At 60.3% G+C, this 14355-nt stretch overlaps 1 protein-coding gene across 1 annotated transcript in view; it reads right to left on the bottom strand.

The window, feature by feature from the left end:
- Window positions 1-429: 429 nt before the first annotated feature.
- MAPK8IP3 (mitogen-activated protein kinase 8 interacting protein 3) overlaps window positions 430-14355 on the bottom strand; it is a 52143-nt gene continuing 38217 nt past the window's right edge. Inside the window, exons 10-33 of the mRNA XM_005866576.2 lie at window positions 13951-13962; window positions 13042-13059; window positions 11616-11673; window positions 11158-11310; window positions 10259-10340; window positions 8410-8540; window positions 7889-7945; window positions 7636-7806; window positions 6739-6865; window positions 6470-6565; window positions 6178-6336; window positions 5154-5319; window positions 4663-4845; window positions 4385-4574; window positions 4159-4278; window positions 4001-4081; window positions 3846-3913; window positions 3575-3723; window positions 2999-3170; window positions 2804-2917; window positions 2573-2611; window positions 2242-2421; window positions 1987-2136; window positions 430-1909 (exon numbers count right to left, since the gene is read on the bottom strand). Of these exons, the coding sequence (XP_005866638.1) occupies window positions 1788-1909; window positions 1987-2136; window positions 2242-2421; window positions 2573-2611; window positions 2804-2917; window positions 2999-3170; window positions 3575-3723; window positions 3846-3913; window positions 4001-4081; window positions 4159-4278; window positions 4385-4574; window positions 4663-4845; window positions 5154-5319; window positions 6178-6336; window positions 6470-6565; window positions 6739-6865; window positions 7636-7806; window positions 7889-7945; window positions 8410-8540; window positions 10259-10340; window positions 11158-11310; window positions 11616-11673; window positions 13042-13059; window positions 13951-13962 (2798 nt within the window). The 3' untranslated portion in view covers window positions 430-1787. The remainder of the gene's footprint in view (window positions 1910-1986; window positions 2137-2241; window positions 2422-2572; window positions 2612-2803; window positions 2918-2998; window positions 3171-3574; window positions 3724-3845; window positions 3914-4000; window positions 4082-4158; window positions 4279-4384; window positions 4575-4662; window positions 4846-5153; window positions 5320-6177; window positions 6337-6469; window positions 6566-6738; window positions 6866-7635; window positions 7807-7888; window positions 7946-8409; window positions 8541-10258; window positions 10341-11157; window positions 11311-11615; window positions 11674-13041; window positions 13060-13950; window positions 13963-14355) is intronic.

Below are 14355 nucleotides of genomic sequence, written 5' to 3'. Positions count from 1 at the left end.
TTCGCGGGGCCCCTGCCCGCACTCAGGGCGCCTTTCCCGCACAGGAATGTGATTCACGGCAGCGACTCCGTGGAGAGTGCCCGCCGAGAGATCGCGCTCTGGTTCAGCCCCGACGAGCTGCTCTGCTGGGAGGACAGCGCCGAGCGCTGGCTGTACGAGTAACGGTGGGGACCCGAGCTGAGCACCCCGGGCTGCAATAGGTGTGGGTGACTTCGCACCCTCCAGGCCCCTGCGGTGGGGCTCAGCACACCCTCTGTGACAGGGTGGACAGCACCCTTCGGACCTCCAAAAGGACAGGTGGGTCTGCCCCAAACATTGGCGGCACTGTGTAGCGCGCCTGGAAATGCACCAGAGCGGTGGCCTGGTGCTCAGCTTGGTCCAGCGTTTCTTTTTATAATAAACTGAAGAAAACCCTTGTGCTCACATTGGTTTGGGTTCAGGGACACGGAGGTTCCATGATAAGACATTTATTACACAGAGCAGATACATGAGTTTGCTTGCAGGGCCAAAGCCTGAGGAGAATCGTCACCCAGCCCCTTCCCCCAGCTGCATCCACCCAGATAACCCCGGTCACCCATGGCCCTGTGGGAAGAGACAAGGGACTTGACATACATCACAGTGGAGAGTGGCAGGCGGTGGGGAGAAGCCTAAGCTGCATGTGACTGCAGTGGTACTGGCTGGGCTATGGCATGGCTGCCCAAGATCTGTGCTTCTCTGGTGGGAGGTGCGTGGGCAGCAGGGCCTGGGGCTGCCCTGATCAGTGTTTTTCGGAGCAGGAGTAAGGCCTGGGCCTGGGCAGGTGGGGAGGCAGCAGTCCAGGGCGGTGCCCTTCAAAGCAGGTGGGTGCATGCTCCTAGAGCCAGGGAGGTGGCCCGTCCTGAGCCCTTAGGGTCTCCGCTGTCAGCCTGTCAGTTGCCCTTAAGGGAGAAGGCCACACCACCAACCCGAGGCACTTAGTAACGTGTCTTGGGAGCTGGGCTCCTTGGAGACTGCTTGGGAGGCAGGCCCTGGAGCATACCTTCTTCCATCACCCTGAGGCTGAGCCTGTGTCCTAGTGCCCCCCCACCCCTTCCTGAGGCTTGGGTCTGCCCTGACAGCCTGAGAAACCCCACCCTGGGGCCTTCCAGGAGGAGGACTGCAGGGCCTGCTTCTATAAGGTGGGTCTTCTGCCCAGGAAAGGACACATGGGTTGATGAGGGCTGGTGAGAGCCTGCCACACAGGGTAATCGGGGAACATGAGCACGACGGGGGCATCTATCTTCTCAAACAGCTGCCCCAGGGAGCCTGGATACATGCTTTCATGCCATTTCCTGGGGTGGCAGGGACAGGGCATGGGGGAACCCAGGGAAGGCTAGTGGCTGGACCGGCTCCCTTAAGGTCAGACCCCCCCACCCTCATGGACAGCAGGCAAAGGCAAGTGGGCCTTGGCTGTGAGGACCCTGCTTCCTCTCCCGATGAGATGGGGAGCCCATGGTGCAGTTGGGAGCTCCCTGGGGAATGTTCACTCTGGAATTCTGCCTTGTTCTGGCCCTCCAGTGCCCTGGGTCTGGACTCTGGACTAGGGGCTGGCCAGGAGCTGCTTGGAAAAGGGTGTCCCCAAAGGCTCTGTCCCTCCCACCTCCCAGCCAGATCCGCTTTGCTGCTTGCTGCCCCTGTCAGCTCCCAGGCCGGACCTAAGGTGAAAGCTGCAGGTTGAGAGGTTAGAGAGGGGCTGGTGGGCTGCCCCATGGGGCAGGGTGGGCATATGTACATGATGGTGCCAGGTAGGGGGCAATAGAGGCCATGCCTCACTCGGGGGAGTAGGACACCTGCCACACGATGATGTGGCTGCGCTCAGCCTTGGACAGCATGGGCTTCACCTGGCTCATGTCCCCTGCACTCTCCTCCGTCTCATCATCCTCCCCATCGCCTGGAGAGAGAGCAGATGGCTGTGAGGGGCAGCCCCTGCCCAGGAGTCCCTGGGGCCTGAAGGCAGCTCCCACTCACCAATGCGGAAGTCAATGTAGCCCTCCCCTCCGCTCAGCACCAGCACATTCTTCAGCTTCTGGCCCTCGGCCTCTGAGGCAGGGGCGGCAGGCCCGGGGCCCTCAGACGGGCTGTCCAGTACGCTGCCATTGAGAGTGGCCAACACGTTCCCTGTCGTGGGATACAGGGACCTTAGGAGGACAGCCAGAGCCAACAGGCAGGCTCCTGAAGGGAGGCCACGGGTGCCACCCTGCAGGGAGGGGCCCCGCCACTCACCTGGCACTGAGACAAAGAACTTGACAGCGTCGCGGTGCCCATGGAAGCAGAGCTGAGCCTGGGCCATGGAGCAGTAGGGGATGAAGCTGCTAGCCGACTTGTCGGTGCTGTCGTCGCCGTACACGTGGATGACGCCTCCTGGGCGGGCCCCCTCCCCAGATGTGGGGGATGTCTTGTTGGCTGTTGATAGAGAGGAGCCTGGAGGGGCTGAACCCATCGACTGGGAAATTTCCAAGCAGGCGAGGGCAAAGGGTAGGAGCACGCTGTGGGGCTCGCAGGGCATCTTGGGTGGGGGGCTTTCTGAGAGCAGGAGGCAGGCCTGTGGACTTACCTCGGAGCCCCAGAAGCTGGCCTCGGTGCAGAACCACAGCTGGGGGAGGTGAGGGGCAAAGCATGGAGGGGAGAGGAGAGAAGCAGTCACAGGAGGGGCAGGATAAGACGGCTGTAGCCAGCGCAGCCATGTCCTCCTGAGTGGCCTGGCAGAGCACACCCGCCCCGGGACCCTACCACGTGCCCTTTAGCGGCTGCCATCACCACCTCTGCAGGTGTCTGGGTCACTCACTCTCGGTCAGCGGGATGGAGATGACGACTCCGTTGCCGGTGCCCACCCAGAGGCGGTTGCCCGCAATAAGCAGGGCCGTGATGCGCACGAAAGAGAAGCCCAGCTTGCCGGTGCCTGGGGGGTAGGGGGAAGAGTAGGTGGGGTCAGCACTGCCTCAGGGCCCTCTGCCCTGCTAGGCGGGTCCAACAGCCTTACCCAGCATCTTGCTGACGTAGGGCTCGATGTCCACGTCCTGCAGGTGCTGGTGGGTGTGGGCGTGATACAGCCGCAGTGTGGAGTCCAAGCGGATGGACACCCATACCCCGTCACCGATCCATGCCAGTTGCCGCACTTGGCTCTCCCGCCGCGGGTGGGCATCAAAGGACTTCTGAGGGTCACAGCAGCCCGTCAATGGGGGCAGGGGATGGGGAGCTGAACCTGCTACAGCCAGGGCTTCACCCAATGTCTACCCAGCTCACAGTAACCTTGGCTCTAGAACCTGATTTGCTCCATGGGTCTAGGCTCCTAGGAGGGCCCCAGCCAACCGCCCCACCCTGCACGGGCATCAATTTGACTTGTTTCAGAACGAAGCAGCAGGTGAGCTCCAGACAGACCAGCATTCACAGTCCAGCCACCTCTCCCTGCCTGTGACCTTGGACAAATGAGTCACTTCCCTGAATGCAGTTCCTCTGACCCCATGGAGCCCCCAACATCTATCAGAAGGTGTGTCAGGAGCAATGCTGACAGCAAACGCCCCTTTCCCTCCCTAAAGCCCGTACCACCAGCACTTGCCTCTATCTGCATCGTCTTGGGCTGAATGACGTGCACCTTGTTCTTGTAGCCGCACCAGACACGGTCGTACACAACAGCCATGCAGCGGATGGAGTGGTGTGGGTGGCCCAGGTCCATCAGATGGTAGTTGCTCAGGTCCCACTGGCCATCTGCAGAGCCCACCACACCTGCTCAGGCCTGGCCAGGTCCACAGCTGCTCACAGTGAGTGCGGTTCACACCCTGCCAGGCCCATCAGATGCCGCCCACCTGCCCACTGCTGCCAGGCCTCACCTTCGCCGCGGTGGAAGATGGCCAGAGTCCCATCTGCCAGAGCCACCAGCACTCGTCCTTTCACGTGCCTGGAATGGGAAGGTGGTGAGCCAGGCTCAGGCTGGGCCGTCCAAGGCCCCCTCCTGATGCCTGGCTCTCGGCTAAGAATCACATACACCAAGCTCAGCACGGAGTCCTTCAGCTTGATGGAGTGCAGGCACTTCTTCCAGTTGGATACGGCCGAGTGCACGTACAGCCTGCAGGAGAAGGCTGAGGTAGGCAGGGGCTTGCCCAGGGGGCCCTGCCCCACTCCTGCCCCCAGAGCCCCACGTACCAGCCATTCTGGGCTCCCAGCCACATGGTGGGCGAGGCACTGCTGCTGGCCCCCTTGGGGTCTCCACTGGGCTCGGGCTCGGGCTGCACATCACTCGAGGTAGCCTCTGGCCCATTTTCACTGCAGGAAGGACGGTGGCTCTAGGATGGCCCATGGAGGCCGATCCCTGCCCACCTGTCAGCCTTCCCTCCCCTCTGTCTCTGCCTGCCCCATTTCAGAGGCCCACCTGCCAGGCTGGGCACTGGGGGGTGGGGCAGGGGCCAGGTCGGTGAAGACGTGTTCCGTGAGGGGCCCGGGTCGCACTGCAGCTGCCTCTGCCTCACTGGGCCCAGAGTCAGGGACTTCTGTGGCCTCTGTGGCCTCTTCCGTGGACTGTGAAGGGTTGACCTTCTCATTGGCGGCAGTAGCCACCTCCCCTGTGGAAGGGAGAGGTAAGCTTGGCTGGGCAGGGAGAGGAACAAGGGGGCAGAGAGAAGGCTGCTCTGGGCTCAGGCCAGGACTCACCCTGGCCCTTGTCCAGCACTGGGGTGTCCCCTCGGGAGGAGCAGTTGCTCCGCGGCACATTGCAGCGTGTGGCGCAGCCCACGAGGGTGATGCCGGCCAGCACCCCGTCCGCACCAGAGTCCTCAGGGTTCACGTCGCTGTCTAGGAAGATCTCCCCGGGAGGGTAGTCACTGTCGCTGGCCGCTGCAAGACCACACCCAGAGCTCATGTCCCATTGGGGTGTGAGGGAGGGAATGGAGGTCGCCTGCTGGTGCCATCCCATCTACTTCTAATCAGTGAGCAGCACATCGCATCTCCTGTGTCCTTGAGACTAAGCAGGATGAGGCCACCAGCGTGGCCCTCCTCGCACACTCCCCCACCAGCTCCCGTGTCCATGGGGTGTCACAGAGGCAGGTGCTTCCCTGCCAGTCTCCTTACATAACATCCTCCTTGTCCTCTGAGCAGCCCAACCCCTCCCTCCTGGGCACTGGCTCTTGTGGGGCGGCACTCACCGGGGATGCTGGAGATGCACAGGACATGGGCATTGCAGACGGTGAACTGGTCCACCACGGTGCCTGGCTGGTTGGCATCGATGATCACCACCTTGCTGGTGGTCAGGGTGCTGGTGAGGATCCACACCCGGCTTGAGGTGGCGTCTGTCTCATGGAGCTCCTTTGCCTGTCAGAGTACAGGCGACCAGGATGGTGGCCAAGGGTGGGTGGCTCCAGCAGCCACCTGGGGTCATGGGGCCTCCTGGAATCTTTAAGATCTAGCCCTGACCATGGCCTTAGGTCAGTGGTGGGCAAACTCATTAGTCAACAGAGCCAAATATCAACAGTACAACGATTGAAATTCCTTTTGAGAGCCAAATTTTTTAAACTTAAACTATATAGGTAGGTACTTTGTTATTAACTTAATTAGGGTACTCCTAAGGCTTAGGAAGAGCCACACTCAAGGGGCCAAAGAGCCGCAGTTTGCTGACCACGGCCTTAGGGGATACGGCTGTCCTATCCCTTAGCCGAGGGTGAGCATCAGAACTGCACTTTGTATCTAGATTGCAGGCACGTGTGGTCTCACTTCCACAGAAGACCGTGAGCTCTGAGCCATTGAGCCACTGGCTCCCAAATCATGCCGGAACACAAAAGGAAGCCTTGGACTCCAAGTGTGAAGGGTTTTCTGCCACCCCTTTCCTTAGCCTCCCCCACCGCTCCTCTGCAGACAGTGAAGTTTGTTTCTTGCAAGGAGACGGCCCTGGGGGAGCCTGACCCCTTCAGCCCTACTGCCTGCCGAGTCTTGAGCCCTCTGATCTTCCCACCACCACAGCTCCTGGCTCCTAGGTGCTGGGTGGCAGCTTAGCCCTGGGCCTGCCCTCGGGAGGGGAAGGGAACCTCAGGTAAGTCCAGTCGTGGGGCACTGTCCCTAGCTCCCCTGTTTATGTCACTCCCATCCAGATCCTGGTGCTGGGCACAGCCTGAGCATGCAGATGGCAGCAGACAGTACAAGCAGAGGCAGCCCTTCCCCCCCTGCCACTATTACCTTTTTCTTCTCTGGCGATGTGTGGTTGCTCTTGGCTTCTCCTTCCACTTCCCGGTTGCAGGTCAGAGGGTCACAGCCTGGCTCCAGCTTGACTCCATTCCCAGTGTGGTCCTCACTGGGTTTCCAGCCGCTCAAGTTGACCCCCGCAGCACACCACAGCTGAGAGAACAGGGACGTCAGGGCTGCTGCAGACACGGGACAGGGTCTTCCCCAGCGTCCAGACCTGCCGGGATTCAGCTTCCGGGTGGGAACATCTCCCTGCTCCGCCCACTGCCGTCAGAGCAGGGCTCACCTTCATGGTGGGATCCTTCTCTACCAGAGGGCGGCAGTACACCGGGACAGGCACGTTCTTCATCCGTGTGTCCTCCTGGCCCCCGTTAGGACTCAGCTGCAATCAGAGGCAGAGAGGCGCTGTGGGTGCGAGGCCTGGGGCGGCTCAGGTGCGTCTGCAGCAGCTCGGCTACCCATCCCTCCAGAATCAGGGCCGAGGCTGTGGACCGGCCCTGTGCCTCCACCTGTGCCTCCACCCGCCCTGTGCATGCGCACTGTGCCCCGCAGCACCTGCTTGTACTTGGCCGGCAGGCTCCAGCCGCAGGCCTGCAGCCGCCCGTCGTCGTTGCGCACGTGCTCGCGCACCTGGCGGTACTGCTCACGCTTCTGCTCCCGCCTGGCAGAGGAGGTGCAGTCGCTGGGCGAGAGGAACGATGGGATACTTCTCAGGCTTTGGTGACCCACAGTCCCACAGGCCTGACCTCAGGGAGCACTCCCTCCTGAACCTGTCCTGTCTTTTCCCACCCAGACACGGCTCCTGCTGCTCCAGCTGGGCGCCCGTCAAAGGAGAGGATGGCTCTCGCAGCACTGGGCTTGGAGACCGGACCCAGCACCTGCCATCGTCCAGGTTCCCGTTCTGCTGTCCCTGTCGCTCAGGGCCCACTGGCAGGGACCTATAGCGCAGCCTCCCATCCCCCTGGGCCTTCCAGGGAAACTTCCACAGCTCTGACACAGGCACAGATTCCCCATTTCTGCCCTGGAGCCCTGGATTTCTTGGTTTCTAAACAAGGGAAAAACCAAATTACAAAGAGGGACTTATTCCCCAGGAAGACCCAACCCTGCGGGAAAATTTCCTGTCAGCTCCAAGGATTCTTGGACAGGCGTGCGGGACCAGCGTGCTGCAGTGAGACCGCCAGGAGGGGTGCAGCGGCTGGGACTAGCAACAGGGACTGTGGGGGAGTGCAAAGGGGACAGCCATGCTCCCACTAGGGCGTGGAGGGGCGCACGGTGTGTTCATGAAGACATCATGACCCCTGATGCCTCGGCCAGTGTCCTTCCCACCATGGACTCCACCCCCTAGCACAGTCCCAGAGCATCCAGGTGAGGCAGGTCCTGCTCAGTGCCTCTGGGCCACCTTGGCCTCCCCTTGAGCCATGTGGGAGGTGCAGGTAAGGGTGGGACACTCACTCATCTGGGAAGAACTCCAGGGGCCGGTTGCCTGCTGAGATCTGGCACAGGGCGTGGCTTCGGCGCTGACTGAAGCCTGCTGTGGTGGGTGACTTGTAATGAATGTTCACCGAGGGGTAGGACCGCTTGGCTGGTGGGGGGCTGGACGAGGAGCTGAAGAGGCGGCTGAAGCTGCCAGCAGAGGCATGGGAAGTGAGCGGTGGGCCTGGGGTAGGCCTCCCTGCCCCCTCCCCAGCCCAGCGCCCCAACTCACAACTGCCAGATGGTGGACTTCTTCTTCTCCTGGACAGATGGGTGCTCTCGGGATGCTCTACAAGGGAGGGCAGGGAAGGGGCCCAGCTAAGCCACTGCCCAACCTGTCACCCCGTACCCTGCCCAGCCATGCGCACTGCACTCAGCCCACCCACTGCCCACCCACGCCTATGGCCAGACCCCACTCTTCCTAGGTTCCCTCTCGCCTCCCTCGAAAAAGACCCTCATCCCGGACACACGGGGAATGGAGCAACAGAGTAGAGGGCGTCCTGGGCAGGTCACTCAGAACTTCCCAGAGGGGCCTAGCACACCAGCCCCAACATGTCCCAGCCCAGCTCGAGCCCAGTGGGCATCTCCCTGCCAGGCCAGGGCTGCAGGGGAGGCTCAGCTCTCCTGGCCCCAGAGGCCCCCACCTGGGAAGCCCCCTCACACTTCCTAGAAGAGAGGGAGGTGGGTGGGGTAGAGGTCAGCCTCCAAGTCAGGACCTCGTAGAGGGTCCCTGCGGGCAGCCCTGGAGCCCACCTGATCATCTCGGTCCACCGCACAGCTTCCTGCAGCTCCATCAGCCGCTCCTTATACTGGTTGCGTTCCATCAGCACACGGGCCATCTCTACCCGAGTGAAGCGGCGGCGCTGCGCCATGGGAATCTTGTCCTGCAGGGAAAGGGCACTGCTATTTAGCCAGTGAAGGACCAACTGGCAGGTCAGTCCAGTGCCCTCCAAGGCCAGGTCACACCGAGATTCCTTGTGGGCTGGCCTCCGGGTGTGGGCAAATCCAAGTGCGGGTTCCCACAGACTCAGGCAAATGGGTGGGGAGGGTGTGGGCAGGGGGACGGAAGACATGGAAGTCTACCCACCCACAGGGCCACCCTCTTTCCAGAAGGTCACAGGATTCACCTGAGGGCACAGTGACTTTTCCTATGAGCCCTGGGCACCGTGGCGATCCTAAATGCCTCAGTCAACACTAACAGGTGGGACTGGCCCAAGGGGAAGCTGCAGGAAGAGGTGCTAGGGAGGTGAGCAGGGCCTGGGGTCACCACATCCAAGCTGAACACTGGAAGGTGTTTTATGTTATTTTATTTTTAAAATATATTTTTATTGATTTTAGACAGAGAGGAAGGGAGAGGGAAAGAGAGATGGAAACATCAATGAGAGAGAATAATAGATTGGCTGCCTCCTGCACGCTCCCTACTGAGGAATCGAGCCTGCAACCCAGGCATGAGCCCTGAACCGGAAGAGAACGTGACCTCCTGGTTCATGGGTCAACACTCAACCACTGAGCCATGCGGCCAGGCCGCACGCTGGAAGTTTTGGTGGATCTGTGAGGGGTCTGCTGTTGGCAAATTCTGTGACAGGACCAAGTCTACTCTGTGAAATTGAGTCCTGGGGAGCTGCTGGCTGGTGCAGGGGCGAGGGGGCCCAGAGGGGAGCTTCCAGTGAGGGCTGCACCCTCCCCATGTGGCCCCCACCACATGCAGCCCAGGCCCCACAAGCAGGCAGAGGCCCCTCCCAGGCACCTCCGTCAGCACGTGGGAACGGCCTGGGGACGCCACAGTTCCCCTGCAGCTGTTTCTGCCCTAGAGCGCTTGGAGTGAGGGTGCGTAGGAACGGCTACTGCTTCCTGAGTGCCTGCTGTGAACTGCATCCTGATGTGAGTGTCATATGACCCGGAAAATAACAGCTAATGAGGGTGAAGACCCGGGACTGCCTCCTGCAGGAAGCAGAGGGGCCCACTTTCCTCAGAAATTTCAGTGCACCTTGGGGAGGACGTGGGGACAGATGAGTAGGCAGAGGGCCTCCCAGCCACTGAGCTACGCCAACTGTTTGGTCTGGGGACAGTGGTGACTGACGCTATTTCCACAGCCTTGCTCTACCAGTTGGAGTATATGGAGCAGTGGCTATGCTGCATAGGCAGGGAGACCCTGCTTGTGACTGTATAAAATGCATCCACTAGGTCCTAGCCGGTTTGGCTCAGTGGTTGGAGCGTCTGCCCTTGGACTGAAGGGTCCCAGGTTCGATTCCGGTGAAAGGCAAGTACCTCAGTTACAGGCTTGATCCTCGGCCCTAGTTGGGGCACATTCAGAAGGCAACTAATCAATGTTCCTCTTTCTCTGTTTCTCCCCCTCCCTTCCACTCTCTGAAAGTTAATGGGGAAAAAATATCCTTGGGTAAGGGTTAACAAATGCACGCACTAGGATCGGAAGCTAAGGGGTCCTGTTCTGACGTTATGACATCCCGGGGTGGGGTGGATGCTGCTGGGTGTGGTCATCACACAGGTGGGGTGAGGGTGACGGGGCCCAGAGGGAAGAGCGCATCCCTGGTAGCCCGCCCACTGCCACCCCCCTGCCCCACATGTTAATAGTGGAATATACCAATTCTGTACAGAGATAGCTGCTTACATCCTCCCCCTCTTCTTTGGGTTCACGGCGGGCAATGATAGCCTCGGACTTCACTCTGCAAGATGAGAGGGACGCCAGGAGGAGACTCAGGACTCTCCCCTCAGGTCCTAGCCCCTGAGCATTCCTGCCGGTGCCCTGAAGCTCACACATCTGCCCTGGCTGCTCCAGCCAAGGCACAGGCCCTCCCCTCAGCGATCAAGAACTGATGGGAAGGCAGAACCAGCGATCCTTCCTGGCACAGGCAGCGCTGGCGTCAGGCAAGCCTGGAGCAGATGTGGCTCCCACTCCCACAAACCGGGCACAGGTGCCGCCGGCCTGAGGCCCTCCTTGCACGTCCCCTTTCCCATCACCTCTCTGGGAGAACGGGGGAGGATCAGGCTAGAAGAGAAAGGCTACAGGGAAGTGCAGACTGCTGGGGAGGAAGCCCCAGAGCTTCCCAATGGGACTGCATGGCTGAACCTTCGCTGTCAAGGAACTGGGAGCCACGGGGGGGAGCACAGGGTGTGAAGGGCAGCCAGCTGTCAATCCCCCGCTCCCTCCTCCTGTGCGAATGTGATGTGTGAGAGCAGCAGGAAGGCTCAGCTCGGGCCACTAAGGAAAGGGCACCCCAGGCAGGAGCACCAACCCTCCTGTGGGATTCCAGTGAGGAAGGAGATGAAAGGGGTGGGGCTGGCAGACAACCTAGTAGCTAGTAGGTGGGGTGGCTGAGAGGTGAGCATGCAAAGTGAGTCACTTTGGGAAGGAATGGCCACTGGGGTGTGGCTGGCAGAAAGGATGACAGGGATGGAATAGAGGCCCAGCAGGGATCTCACTCTGCCCTCCAGGCTCTCAGGCCTTGTCCCTCTGGGACCCCCACCCGCAGCCCTGCTCACCTCCTCAGCTCCTCCTCCAGGTCCTTGATTCGGCTCTCCAGCCTCAGTTTGGCTTGCCTGGCAGCTTCCAAGTCCCCCTTCAGCACCTCCTGCTCCCCAGACAGCTGGTCCACTTTGGCGATGAGGTCATTCTTCACCACGTTCAGAGCGTTTCTTTGAAAAGGCAGAGAGACCGAAGCCTCGTGTGAACCAGCCTGGACATTATGTGATGGGGTCGCAGAGGGGTCCGCCCGCACTTGTGTATCTGAGAAGGCACCGCCTGGCCCAGGATGGGGCTCGAGGTGGTTACCACGTGCGCCCACTAACGGCAGTGGCCACTCTCCCAGGAGGGGCGAGCTCAGCCTTGTGGGTCCAGGTCCTCCTGGGGGCTGCCCCCTGGGCTGGGCTGACATGGCTGTCACAGGGAGGCCTGTGGAGGGCTATCTCAGCACCGGTGGCGTCGACAAGAGCGTTCTTACTTGGTTTCTAGAAGCTGTGAGTTCTCCAGCAGCAGATTCCCCACTTCCTTGCCCATTCCTGAAACAAAAGGTGCCGAGGTTTTGTGCCTGGTAAAGCCAGACGCTGACTGATGCCACCACCTGCCTTAGAGTAATGAACATCGCCCAGGGAGCAGCCCACCTGAGAGGGCTGGTGAGAGGCATCAGGACTAGAGGTGTGACCTGCAGGAAGACGGCTGCAAAGGGAGGCCACGCAGACCATGGGGGAGGCCTCTGCTGGCCTCCAGGCCCCTCACCACCCAGAACGTGGTCAGGGATGAACCTGCCGTGTGCAAGCCCCAAGGGGGTCCCAGATGGTCTCCTAGAGGCACCGAGCAGGTCTCCATGGCCTTGATGGATGCAGCAGCGCTGGGCTTACATTCTGGATCATGGGTGGAGTTGGGTTCCTACAGCTTTCTACCAACACAAAGTCTTTGTACCATCAGGGCCCAGATGGCACCAGCCTGAGCTGACTCAACTGGCTCTGTGCATCCACCCCAGTCTCAGCCCCCCCGCCCCATCCCAGAATCACCCCTTTTACCCCACCCTGTGGCTTCCCGGCCTATCATGAAACTGACCCCTTTCAGAGCTGCTCCCCTCACCCCGCCCTAAGGGAATGGAGGTTGGAGCCATGGTGACAGGAACACAGAAGACAACACAAGATACAGAGAACACCTAGCCGAGGAGATGGGATGGCCCGTAGCAGGCGCAGCCCTCCACCACGGCTAGGAACAGGACTGAAGGGACTTGGCCCAAGGCGGTGGGGTCAGCAGGTGAAAAAGGGAGTGGAAGTGAGGACAGAGCTCCCTAGGGCCAGTGCCCAGAGCGGATGACCTGGCTGCTCTGTGACCAAGCCCCACAGTGGACCCCAGAGACTAAGCTCTCCGCAGACATGTCACAAAACCCCCCCAAAGTACTGAATCTACTCCTTTTTCATCAGCCCCCACACCCAGGTCTGTCCCTTTTATTTTTACTCCCCTCTGCGATCTAATACAGTCATGAGACAAGATACACAGGCACGCAGTGTGCTCAGCTTCGGGTTCTGTCTCCATTCAGACATCCCTGCCTCACCTGGGGCCTGCCTCCTCCTTGGATGGGGCACAGCGGGCACCAGGCAGGCTCAGCCCAGACAGGCTCACGGGGGCCAGCCTGCCCTGAGCTTATGGAGGCTCAGAGGCTGGGTCTGCCCCTCTTCAGCCGGCCAAGGGTCTGCTCTGAAGGAGGCTGTTGGGGTGTCAGGGCAGAGACCCCCCACTCCTCATCTCTACCCCGGAAGTCCCTGCTGACCCCACCTCTGCCTCACCATGCAGAACAAAGCAGACGGCTCATGAAGCATGAGAAGGTGTTGGGTAGACAAAGGAAGCCCGAAATGAGAGACACACACACTGAAATGGGGCCGTGGCCTTACCAAAAAAATCATCGCGCACTATGGGAGCAGTCCCAGTCCCACAGGAGATGGGCAACCAGGGCGGGAGGAAGGATCAGGAGAGGCAGGGAGAGAAAACAAGCGCATTAAGCCTGTGTGGACAGCAGTGGAGGTGTTAGAGGGCTACTGCTCCTGCGTGGGAGTGAGACACAGGAGCAGGATGGGAGGCAGCCAGCTACTCCTGGAAAGTTTATCTGTCGGTTGCACAGACCACCAGGCCAAGAGCACTTGCCGGGGAGGTGGAAGGTCAAGGCGATGCGCTGACACTTACACCACAACCTGGGTGGTGAGGGGCGGGTAAGCCACTTGAGGAAGAAGTCTCTGCAGGGAAGGAGCCTGTGCCCGGGACCCTCGCGCCTTTGCACACTGCAGAGGCTGCACCTGGGACGTGGGGGTCTTAACACCTCCTGCTGCAAAGCAAGGGAGCAGGATCTCAGTCCACCTGCCCCATGGGGAGAGGACCCTGGGCTGCGCTTGGCGGAGGCCTCACTAGATCCCTGGCTCCTGGGATGCACCCGACAGAGACACCACAGACCTGGGCCCGAGGCCTTGGCCAGGTCACTGCCCTATGCTCCTAAGGGCTCTGTAGAACCTTAAGAAATGACCGTGGGGGATTCATGACTTTCAAAAAGACAGGTCAGGGCACAGCTTCTCCCTCAGAGGTCAAGGTCACCATCAGTGGGCTAGGGAGCAAACCAAAATAAGCTTCCAAGCGGCTGCAGGCTGCTGAGCAAAAGCACGTGTGCCTTAGTGGCCTGGACGGAGTCAGGCTGCAGTGGTGGCTGCAGTGCGACAGCAGCAGGGCGTGTCCCTGGGGCACCACCCCACTCCACCTGGACTCCACTGTGGGGAAGAGGGGACTACAGACAGACAGACAGGAGAGATACACACCTGAGAACTCCCCTGGGGCCATGTCCAGCGAAGCACAAAATGACAGGGAAAGTAAGTGACAAAGGTCAATTGGTGACTGGAACCAACAAAATAAATTCTTAATAAAGAAAAAGCAACAATGATCAGCCATTTCCACGTTGACAAGCATAAAAGAATGCAAGCAGATGTCACCAGGCCTGTGGTGACAAATCCCATTGGGGGCAGAAACCCTGAAGGAAAAGGGAGGCCAGAACAGAACATCTCTCAGTCCCCAGGGGGCACAGAGCACCTAGAACCCCCGGGAGGGGGTGGGGGAGGGGAAGGGGTGGGAATCTAAAGCCTGCTCACCCCTCTAGTTCCAATACCCACCCATCAGAAGGGCCAGCCCTCTGCAGACCTGTAGAGATAAGAGTATATGTGTGCATG

The sequence above is a fragment of the Myotis brandtii genome, unplaced genomic scaffold (genome assembly GCF_000412655.1).
Source record: "Myotis brandtii unplaced genomic scaffold, ASM41265v1 scaffold233, whole genome shotgun sequence".
Taxonomy (NCBI): Eukaryota; Metazoa; Chordata; class Mammalia; order Chiroptera; family Vespertilionidae; genus Myotis; species Myotis brandtii.
This window is presented reverse-complemented; position numbering and strand designations above follow the sequence as displayed.